This window comes from Parasteatoda tepidariorum, chromosome X1, assembly GCF_043381705.1.
Source record: "Parasteatoda tepidariorum isolate YZ-2023 chromosome X1, CAS_Ptep_4.0, whole genome shotgun sequence".
NCBI classification, from domain to species: domain Eukaryota; kingdom Metazoa; phylum Arthropoda; class Arachnida; order Araneae; family Theridiidae; genus Parasteatoda; species Parasteatoda tepidariorum.
Window position 1 is genome coordinate 63,006,529 of NC_092214.1, and position 12,557 is coordinate 63,019,085.

General features: G+C 30.3%; 1 protein-coding gene across 1 annotated transcript; it reads left to right on the plus strand.

Moving 5' to 3' along the window:
• The first annotated feature begins 2,426 nt into the window (after positions 1-2,426).
• On the plus strand, positions 2,427-11,432 carry LOC107452624 (dermokine). The gene is made up of 2 exons (XM_016069161.3): positions 2,427-2,623; positions 11,067-11,432. Exons 1-2 carry the CDS (start codon positions 2,554-2,556, stop codon positions 11,366-11,368), a joined length of 372 nt encoding a protein of 123 aa, XP_015924647.1. The 5' UTR covers positions 2,427-2,553; the 3' UTR covers positions 11,369-11,432.
• Positions 11,433-12,557: the final 1,125 nt, after the last annotated feature.

A 12,557-nucleotide genomic window follows, 5' to 3' on the forward strand; every position in this document is an offset into this window, starting at 1 on the left:
AGTTTGAACGAACTAGAGGCAAGGTTACCGCAAATATGGAACGAAATGTCTCAAGACATCATACAGAACTTGTATGTCTCAATGCCCGATCGTATCGCATCATGCATTCGCGCTAGAGAGGGTCCAACGGGGTATTAACTCCTCCGTTCTTTTGCCCTTTTCTCTGAAATAAATTATCCTTTTCCTTTAATTTTCTAATCATTTACTTATATCAAAGTAGTCATTACGTATGTAAAATTTCGTTTCATTTTGACGACTCCTTCTACGTGCGCTAATTTTTTTGTCCATAAGTGTATATATACCACTGGAAAGTTTGCCACTAGAAAAATTAAACGAAAACGTTGAACTTACCATAGCAAATCTAGTACTATATTATTGGAAAAATGCTTGGGATGATTTATTTTGGCCAGTTCGTTGGTTGAATATAAACTACACAGAATTGTTGAAAGTAAGCAATTTCTTCTAATATCACTCGTCCAAAGATATGAGTTTAGCCTGCTCGTACTCCTCGTATAGACTTGATTTGTCGTATTCTTGTTGTTCTAATATTTTATTATGTTCTTCTTGCACATAACTTGAAATCTTTTCTAACCTGTGTCGCAATTTGACTGCTGCACCAATGGCATAAAATATAGACGCGCCCAATATTACAAAAATGAAGGATACTACACCAATTATCCACGGTCCTAGAATATCGGACGCACCAAAGTAAATGCTACTCATCGCAAATATCAACGACAGAAATAAATTTGAAAAGATATTATTTCAAGAGAAATATTCTCAACCGAGATCTACTACGAAGTAAAACAATTTTTTTAACATAAATTTATACGAATTTGTTATCTTTTATATGAATTTATTTCATTCTTATCTAAAAATGATAAACAATTCAGTTTGATAAGAACTATTTCAAATAAAATTTATACTTCTGTAAGTCGGATAAGGTCGTTGATGCGTTTTTTCATAACAAATGAATGTAATTGATAACAATAGCTAAATGAATATACCAAAGCTCTTAACTAATGTATTCTGACTCTTGTGCTAATAAACTTCAACTAACCAACCAACTCAACTAATGGAATAAGTGATATTATATTATTGATTATTATATTGTGATCAAACTACGTAGTAAATTATATTTATAAAATATTAAGCTTGACTAAAATAAACCAATTTTTTTATGCAAAATATATTAAAATGTGGCAAACTGCCAAGCGTCGTATTTTACTTGATATTATTTTCTCACTTTAATTCTCTATGATGGTAGTTTTAATTGTAATATTTTGAGAATCTCGTTTTGTTAAGATTTGATTTTTGATTTTCAAAAGTAACAGAAAACTATATATTGAACTATTGTTTCGAAGGTTTAAGCTTTAAAAAAGCAATTGTCACATTATATTTTAAGGCTTTTTTTTCGAATGCTCCGTTGCAATATGAAATTACGTTTCTTTGCGAATAATTTGCTATTTTTATAACTGTTCTGAGTTTGCAACTGTTAACTTATAACTGTTAGGTGAAGTTTATCCTATCTAAAGCCAGAGCTATTCACGAACGCTTTGTGAAAATAGACAGTGTTTGTGGTTTAATTTTTAATATTTAAAATTTTACTCCAATGCTGCCTTACCTCTGGGCTCATAAAAATGTGAATAAGGTAGTTATTTTGACAATTTTCATTTAGGGGGGAAATGTCGCCAAATTGACGCTTTTTAAAAAGTTTAATAACTTTTAAAATATTTGTTATATGTCTGTTCTAAAGCCATTATAATTGTTCACGACAAGAATATATGTATATAGTTTAAAATCATCGCATTGCTTCAAATGTAAGACACTTAAACTATGGCTTTTTTATATTCCTTGGTGGAAAATAAGAAAGCCACAGTTTCGAAAAAACGGAGTTTAACATTTTCTCTTTTGTGCCAAAAGCTACAAACTAACTATCTAACACTTTATGTAGACTGGATTTGTTGACTGACAATCCAAATACCTTTGCTTTCCATCACGCTATTGATGTTTTAAACTATAAATAACTGTTTCATTGTGGTTCCGTTTACATATTTACAAAATTTTTTGATAAGCATAATGAAAACCGCTGTTGATTAGTATTCATTAATGAAATTATTTTCCATGAAGAAATCGCGTTCCCAAAATATTAAACTTTGAGAGCTTGTATTTTAATAATGTTAAAAATATGCAGAAAAATATTGTATTTCAGCAACAGTTAACAATATGACTTTTGACAAGTAGGCTATAAATACAAAAAAAAGTGCTGAAATAATGTTGAAAAAGCTTTAAAAAACAGCCGTAGGAAGAGGATGCTTAAATATTTCCTCAACAAATTATGACACATTGTATATTATATATCACTCTGCATGAAGTTATGACCTATTTAAACTATGCACTTGAATACTTTCCTTGTATATTATATTGCTGTATGAAAAGGTACTTGAACATTTTTCCTGTTCTCTTTCACTGAGATAGATGGACATTTTCCCTTAGTATATATAGCAGAAAGTTGAAATTAGAGGTAAAAGTACTTATCTTTGTTGGAAAGAAATGCAGTCTTTCCAACTTCTGTTGCTGTTAATGGCTATTAACCTATGTTTAGCCATGTTTCATCCGAAAGGTAATTAATGCAATTTCGTTAGTTTTATCTATGTGATGCTCCTTCCTTGACAGCGATTTTATAATAATTTTCTTTCCAAATTTAGTATCTATATTTTGATGCTTGTTCATTTTATTTAAACTTTGCTTGACCCATTCTATGATCAAACTATAAGAAATCGTGTGAAGTTGCGGCAGAATGACGTCATACTCCTGGTTTTAAACAATTTTTTTGTGTGATACGTCACTTTGATGTAAACAGTTTTTTCCAGATATGTTTAAACCTGGTTGTAAAATAATCTAGTAAATGTCTATTTGAACGGATGAAAAAAATGAAAATTTGAGGGTTTCTTTTTTATTTAATAATTTTCGGTTTTCAGAGAATTTTATTTGGTTACAATTCCCCTCGTATAACTGTTTAAAAAAATTTAAACTCTACTTTTAATATTATCAAGTGATAGGCGCGGTAGTTTTCGGCACGTCCTCCAAAACTTACATTTTTTGACGTTTTGTTTAAAAATTAAATTTAAAAACGTCAATAATTTATTTCATTTGTTTGGTGGCTTACCGCATCAAAAATTAGAGTTCAATTTTAGACATCGGATCGTATAATTTCATTTAGTACTCATTTTAACCTTTTGTTTAACCTGTTTTAAAACTAGTCGCTTTTCTTTTAACCAAGCTATTTTGATTAAAACTGAACTGCCAAATTTTAACCTAAATATATTGATTTAAATGCAGTTACTGATTTTAACATGGTTTTAGGAGCGATATAACCAAATCATGGCTCGGGAGACAAAAACTTACACCACTTATTCAGTCAATAAATTTAAACAAATAAACTAATCAAAATTCCTTCGATGTTTGAAAATTAAATTTAAAAATTTCAATAATTTATTTCATTTACTTGGTGGCATACCACATCAAAAATTTTAGTTTGCCGCATCAAAAATTTAGTTTAGTGTTTAATTTTAGGCATCGGATTGCATAATTTCATTTAGTACTAATTTTAACCTTTTGTTCCTGTTTTAAAACTAGTCACTTCTCTTTTAATCTAGCTTTTTTTTATCTAACCACCATTTTTTTTATTAGCCATTATTTGTGTGATTTGCCTTTGATTTTTTTATTTAACTGCCAAGTTCTAACCTAATTATACTGATTTAAATGTATTTATTTCTTTTAACAGGATTTTAGGCACGATATAACCAAATCACGGCTCTTGAGACAAAAACTTAGACCATTTATTCAGTCAATAAATTAAAACTAATCAAATAATCAAAATTCTTTTGAAAAATAATACATTTTAATTTTAAAAAATATCTATAAATGTTTTACTTTTAGCGTCTCCTGAAAGAAATGCTTACTAGAGGTAAACCTTATTTATTCTAAAAGTGTGAAATTCTTACTTTTCTTGGTCTGAAATGGCTTTTTTATAATCGGCGTTTTCAGAAACTTTACTGAAACTTCTTCAAGCTGAAACGTTTGTACAGTGTTAGGAGCTCAAAATTTCCTATTTTCGATAAAATTCAAATATATAAAAGTGTTTGCGACTCTTGATTTTTTTTTCTCGTTGTTGTTATTTTGAAATAAAATGAAAGATAATCTGAAAAAGAGCGCCGAGAGAGAATGTTTGGAAAATATTTCTATTCAAGGCACAGATACGTGCTTAAAATAGAATTTACAAGCTCCAAATTATCCTGAAATTCGGGATTGTAATTACTCAGAAAGATATTGACGTGAATAAGTTCATTCTGAACAGTTGCTAAAACACTCGTTTCTATATTTCGATTAGAATAATTCGGAATGAATTGGTTTTGTCATATCTATTTACTATGCAAGTGACTACAATATTTCACGTTAATAATGAAGTACATATGTTAGTATTAATTAGTTTCAATTCCTGAAATCGGAAAATAGTGTTTTTTTTTGGATGAATAATAGCTTTTATTTTGCTCAAAATACTAATAGAACTTGTATTAAACAGCAACTAAAAAATTTCTGAAAATGTGAGAAATTTCTCACAATCTCTAAGTGAAATTCATTTATTTTTTCAAATGAGCAGAAATATTTATAACTAAACACTACATTCATTCTATACTGTTTACATATTTAAGCTCTATTCACTTTACCATGCACAAGCATATAACTGATTGGCGTTTGAAGTTTTTATTTGATATTATTTACTTTTTTAATGTACTCAAATATCTCTTCATGTTATTGGCATTTTTAAGGATAAGACAAAGACATCATACTGAGCCTTTAATTTAGAGACAAAATTTCACATTCATCCTAACTAGTATAATGATTTTAAACCTTTGTTTACTGGTGATTCTAAATCAATTGACCATGCCGCATCGTCTGTTGTATACGTAGGGACCGAGGGTGTGCGGTATAGTCTTCGTTAAACTGTTCTACCGTAAAGTGCTCGACTTCGCGTGCAGGTCGTCGGGCTACCGAAGCGGGGGTGCCATCCCCTCTGCAGAGGATCAAAATTGTGATGACATGTCTTCGGATCTTTCTCAGGGATGTTTCCCAGACCGTCGCCAATAGCCCATTGTGCAGCTCTAGTGCGACGTAAATGAACAACAACAACAGCCACGCTAAATCGATTGCAGATATAAACAATAAGTTAAATCAAATGAAAAAATTAACCCAATATATGTAGAAAATGTGTTGAAAATATGTAGAAAATATGAAAGTAATAATTATTAGACTGCGCATCGGTCATACTCGTCTCACTCATAAGCACCTTTTATTTAATGAACAAGAGTCATTATATGCCACATTCAAAGATCTAATAACTTCAAAACACAGTTTGAGCCCATGCCGTACATATAAATCAAGCAGACGACGTCATCTGATTTCCTCGAGCTGTCTATTTTACTTGGAGACCCTCCACACCAAAATATTATTATCTGCCTTAAAGATCTCACTTAGATTTGAATTTACGGTTAACTTGCTTTTAACAATTATTTAGTACTCTTCAATCTATAATAATAATTTCAATATTACTGACCTGACGCTTCTGACTTAACTTTGTTGTCTTGATTTTAGTAGAGTTTTCTAAATTTTAACTAAGAGACTTTGTTTTAAACCTAGTTTAACGTGCGGTAGCGCCAAGACATAGCTCTTGCGCCAAAAATATACACCAATCAATCAATTATCGAGCAAGGTTAACAGAAAATTATTCGTTGACGATTTTCGAGTAACTTGCAGATTTAATAATGATTTATATTCAATTGAATGAATAAATGTCTTGTTTGCCTACAACGTAAGAACTAGTGGCGAAGTTTCAAAACATATATCATTTTAGAGACATCAAACAGAAAAGAGAAATATATGGAATATGTGTTTCAATATTGTGTTACTATCGCTATTTCCAATGTCATTGGCTAGGACACTTTATTCTGGACGATGATGAGATTTAGTTGACAAAATACCGCAAGGTTTTCAACTGAAACTAGCTTACTGAACTAACAAGGTTTTCAAAACTGAGAAAAAGAATGACAACTTTCCCAACATGCCTAAAATGACTTTGTGGCAACAACACTGGGACCTTCAAAGTGAAAACAAATTACACACTATTAAATCTATGCTAGGGCCTTGGCCTGTTTTGCAAACGCGAAAGACAGATGTCAAGCTGACCCGTCTACGCATAAGTCATATCCGACTGACTCAACTTCATTTGCTTTTCTGGGATCTACCTCCAAAACGCAATACTTGTAGGGTTTTACTTTCCCTCCATCATATTCTAAGCATTTGCCCTTGTTTTAACCAATATCGTATTAAATATTTTGGTAGCTTCATTTTATGTATGACTTGTTAGATCAAGACTTGTTGAATGAAACCCATCATCCTAACATATTTGCATTTCTACGAGCTATTGGTATTTCAAATTGTATATAACTGCTTCATTCTAATTAAAATTTGATCAGATTTTATTTAATTTTGTCAGTTTTGCCTGTGCAGTTTTATTAGTAATCACCATTTTAGCTTCTTATATTTATGTATTTTAAGAATGTAAATGTAAAGCATGCACTTTCTAAAATGTTTTAAAACCGCTTGTTTGACGCAGCATGTCTTTTTCTGGACCTTGTGCCATTAACCCATACTTTCAATTCAATTCTTTCCGACATGCTCACTATTATAATTGTTTTATGGTAAATGTCTAAAAAAAAACGAAGGATCCAGTTACTTAGTTAATTGTGTGCCGCTGTGTGTCCTTTTTTGGACTCTATGCCATTAAAAACTACATTCGTCATTAAAACCTACATTCAATCCAGTAAATTCTTTGATGACATCAATAAATATTTTATTAGATAAAATTCGCAAAAATGGGAAAATATAAGAGATGTAGTAATCATATTACAAATTTTAAAAGAAAAATTAGTAGATTATATTTATAAATTTAACTGGATGTTTCAATTGTAAGTTAAAAGAAAAACAAATTCCGTAATTAAAACCTTTAAAATTAATCATTTTAATCAGATTTAGTTTACTGCACAGACAGATTCACTTACCTAAGTGAATATATAATATCGTTTACGTTTGACGTAATATAACCAATTCTGTTTCATTTATAATCTATGAACAATCAATTATAATCCATAAACAATTTCGAAGAAAATTAAATCCCGTAACAGAAATTCTAGAATTAAACTTCTAAAGAATTAATGTGTTTGTTTGCGAAGATTAGTTTCTCCTAATAATATATATTTCAAAGAATTTTTCAAACTGAAATATTCTTAATTTATAAACTAGGAATTAGGTTGACAAAATATTGTAATTAAAGTAATCTTCGTTGGAGCAGGGAAAACGACAGTGAATTATTTGGCGAATAAGTAACATAAGATTTTAAGTCCATCGAAAACAATTTAAAATTATTAAAATTTAAATCTTTCATTCTGCTCAAGCTCTAAGTTTTATCTTGCCAACAGGGAATTAAAAATATATAATTCAAAGTAATTTCCTTACGAAATTGGCTGTTTTAATTCTTGAATTGACATTTAGCTATTTAAAGAATGCCTCTTAGGAATAAAACTTTGCAAATTGTGTGAATGATGCGGCACTTTCAATAATGAATAATGACGCTTTCAATTTAAATCATTCAATTATATTTACAGACCTTTTTTTGCAACTTTTTTTTTAAATTTTTTTGTAGTTTATAAGAAAAATTACTATTAATTCTATTTAAATTTTGAGACATTTCTAAAATTTCTTGTTTTTCGAAAAGAAATTTCGAAATTAATAACATTTCAGTAATGTGCGAGAAGAAAAACAGAATCACGCTGAATAACTTACGATCTAATGAATGGATCTTCACGTTCTATGTCTCGGTAATTCGAGAAGGTGACCTCATATATGCTAATGAGACAATATTTTGATTCTGACACAAAAATGTATTTCTCTGAATAAGCATTTTTTCCGACTGCCTTGGATTTCTGACCCCCAAAAAATAGGGGGTAACCGTAATCAGGGAGATATGGTATCAATAGTTTGGTCAGGAGATAGGTCCAAAATTTAGACCCTTTAACGTTAAATTTACTTTTTGGGTATTTCACCGCATCTCGAGAACTTTTCAAGCACATTGACAAAATTTTGAACACAATTTCACTTTCGCCCTAAAGCACATTTCTTAACAAAAATACAAAAAATGGATAATATATACGAACTTAGAGTTGCGTTGATGCATTGATACCTAATGTAAATGATTTAAATCGATTTGTATCTTTTGACATTCCTTTACTGTATAGCCAAAGACATTCTTTTACGGTTGATTCATTGATACCAACTGTAGTATAGCCAAATATGGTATTCAAATTAGTTATTTATAGTGTAAGAGCATCTGTTTCGTACTGTTTTATCAATTTCATGCAGTTTAGTAAGAAAAATTTGTAACTTTTGATTTGTTTCAAAACCATTTGTTTAGTGCAGCATGTTTTTTTTTATTATTATTATTATAATTCAATCCAGGTTGGCAGCTATGCTTCAGACACATTTCTTGACGTACGTAGTTACGGTTCTCTTTTTATATAATTATCTGATAATAAAAAAGACCAATTAAAGAAAAAAAAATTGTAAAGACATAAATTGAAGCATTAGCTCAGGCCTTTATATTTTGGTAATTAGGAAAAAAAATGTTAGTCGCATTTTATGGCGCCGTTGTATGTTTGTGATAAAAAAAAATCACACAAAATTCTTAAAACTGGAGTATAATCTATACAGTCATTAAAAACGTTATTCAAAGCACCTCAATAAAAATGTGAGACCTCAGTAAAGTCCAAGAAATTAATATTAAACGGTAATATTATTATCGCATGAAAATTAATATAATCTTAGTATAATTGTAATATGATCCTAATAATAAACTGTATTATAATCATAATTATAAACTGTAATATAATCATAGTCAGTCCCTGGCTTTTGAACATCGAGGCAAATGAGCTATATGAAATTAATAAAGCAGTCAATTAATTTGTTAGTAATAATTTAAAGTATGAAAGCATAGGTAGGAGCTACGTACAGGTCACCAAATAGTGCTAGTATGTTCTTCTTTTGTAAATTAAGGGTACCTTTAACATTTAAACATACTATTATATATCTAATCACTTGGCACAGCATGTCCTATTTAGACCCTTTGAATCCCACACTCAATTCGAATTGCGCAGACGTCTTTAATAAGCAAAAACAATTGAATCACATTACTGTTCAAATCTAATTGCGCAATCTTGCGTAAATTAGTATTTTACAGGTTATCCGAAAAAGGTACAAAATAAGAACATTTTTTATAATTTTTTTTATGTAGTGTTTGAATGTTCTATTGAAGATGCCATTTACAGAAAAACACCAGATAACACAAATAGTTTCAGTTTTGAATTGTGTATACTGATCATAGGTTAGAGTCCCCTTGCCAACAGGCTAACCATGGGAGGTTTTCGCGTTTTTCCACTCCATGTAACGCAAATGCTGATTAGTTCCATCAAAAAGTCCTAAACGAAGTCAAATTTATCCCAATGCTTGATCCAGGAGTTCCCTTGTCTTCTGAATTGGGTTCAAAATTATTAGGCTACGGAATTGGGCATTGGTAGTAGTAAACCCAAAAAATTGGATCGGCTGTTCAACGACGATTATAAAATAAAAAAAATAAGAATTAGAGTCGCGGTGGCTCAGGGGATAGAGCGTTCGCCCTCCAGTGAGGTGTAACGGCTTCAAATCTCAGCAATGGTTGGTCACTACGAATTCCGCACCCAGCTAGCACCGAACACTGTGATGACGTAAAATATCCTCAGTGGTACACGGATCACGGGTTAGAGTCCCCTTGACGTCAGGCAAACCGTGGGAAGTTTTCGAGGTTTTCCTCTCCATGTGACACAAATGACTGGTTTTCCTCTCCACGAGGTTTTCCTCTCCATGTCCATCAAAAAGTCCTCCCCGAAGGCAAATTTCTCCCCATACTTGATCCAGGAGTTCCCTTTGTCTTCGGAATTTAGTTCAAAATTACAAGGCTAAGGAGGTGAGCATTAGTAGTCGTAAACCCAAAGTTAGGTCTGCTGTTCAACGACGGTTATAAAATAAGAAACGAAAATGTTAAACTGAGTATAGATTAATTTTTGTTGTAATTAACCGTTGGCATTTTTTTGTAACTTTTCTTAACTAGTGAAGAAGAAAAAGAAAACAACATTTCTGTGACTTCAACGATTATTCTATCCCTAACGATAAGTGTTTGTTTACTCTAATAAGAAAGTACAGATTGAGTTGTATACCAGCCAATTTTCACTCTTTTAAAAAAAGTTTTTTCCTAGTGGTAGGGCAATATCATTTCAATTGAGATTATAAGATGGTATTTCGTTAAAATTTCGTCAATACTTAAACACTTTTTCCGAGAGCCAACAGGCTTACTATATATACATGTTTAAATATTATATATAAATGTAATGGTAGTCAAAATCATTTAATATAACATTTATTTAAATAAGAATAAAGTGTGAATGTATAAATTTTGCTACCACCTTAAATATAAAAATAAAATCACATGGAAAATCCGGAAAAGTTGACAGGTATGGAGTTGAATTGTAATAGAATATTTTTAAAATGAACATTAATTTAATATTTTTAATAGCATATTTTTAATTGGATATTTTTAGTTTTATATTTATGCTTACGTTTAAACTGTGTTAACTTTGAACTCGCGAAACTGCGAAAGTGAGACAGTAAATATTTAATTTAGTTAAAATTCTAATTTAATTAAAATTCTAATTCAATTAAATGAAGATGGAATAGAGTGGATAGAAATCTATTCTAAGTATTTAGAATTTGAATATAACACTGTGATTCAAACATAACAGCATACTAACTGTTTAAATGTCTATTCATAAACTTATAACATTATTAAAGAGGAATTCTAAAGTTAAACAATTTACAAAGATTATTTTATGAAGGTCAATCCATTCTTTTAACCTTTACAGGAGATTTAGACGGACTTGAGGAAAATGTATTAATCAGAAACAGACGGTCAATGGATCGATCTAGTCCAAGTACTAGATCAAATTCCAATTCTAGTGGTGGTGGTAATAGTCGTAGACAAAATCGAAATTCCAACGATCAAAACTCGTCAAGCTCTGGAAACAATAGAGGAAGTGGGAGGAATTCAAATCGTACTGGAGGGAATAATGGTAATGGAGGAGGAAGAAGACGAGGAAATGGAAACAATCGCAGGTCTACCATGGATTCAAGTTCTTCCACAACACAGATGGATAGCGATTATTGAGCTATTTTTTGAAAAACTTTTTTTTCCAGTGTGATTATTGAATAAAAATTTTATATTATCTGCATTTTTAATTGTAGAACTGAGTACTTGATTATAATTTCCTAACCATTTTAAAATTATTCAAGCCTAGTATGAGTTAGAGACATTCCAAAATCCTGCATGAGAAATTGGGAAAAAATATCATGTACATAATTAAATATAACATAGAATATTTATAAACAAACTACAATTTGCATGCACGCCCTTTACAAGCAAATATTTCTAAATAAGTAGGTATTTATTTGATCCATATTCTAACATCTTGTCGTAATAATGATTTTTATTATTATAATCATAATAAGAAAAGTAATTAGTGTGCTTTACTGTCTAGTTTATACCACGTCGTTTAGTTTGGCTTAGCATAACCTATTAGGGTCGGGTGTATTAAACCATATAACTAACTCAACTCGTTCAAAGCTATAGGTTTCCATGCATCGATTTCGATTTTATTAACAAACTACTTTATATTTTGGTAATTAGGAAAAAAAATGTTAGTCGCATTTTATGGCGCCGTTGTATGTTTGTGATAAAAAAAAATCACACAAAATTCTTAAAACTGGAGTATAATCTATACAGTCATTAAAAACGTTATTCAAAGCACCTCAATAAAAATGTGAGACCTCAGTAAAGTCCAAGAAATTAATATTAAACGGTAATATTATTATCGCATGAAAATTAATATAATCTTAGTATAATTGTAATATGATCCTAATAATAAACTGTATTATAATCATAATTATAAACTGTAATATAATCATAGTCAGTCCCTGGCTTTTGAACATCGAGGCAAATGAGCTATATGAAATTAATAAAGCAGTCAATTAATTTGTTAGTAATAATTTAAAGTATGAAAGCATAGGTAGGAGCTACGTATAGGTCACCAACTAGTGCTAGTATGTTCTTCTTTTGTAAATTAAGGGTACCTTTAACATTTAAACATACTATTATATATCTAANCTTTCTGCTGATTCTCGTCATTGTTTTAAATGGAAACAAGAAAAACAAATCCTAAACATAAAGGTATTACAAAATTTATACTATACTGAAGCTAAAGCGAAATTCATTAATTCCCAGTCCTGACCATATGTTTCATATTCTGCTGAAGGTTCTAACTCGAAATGTATAGGCATCCAATATGATATTAATGAAA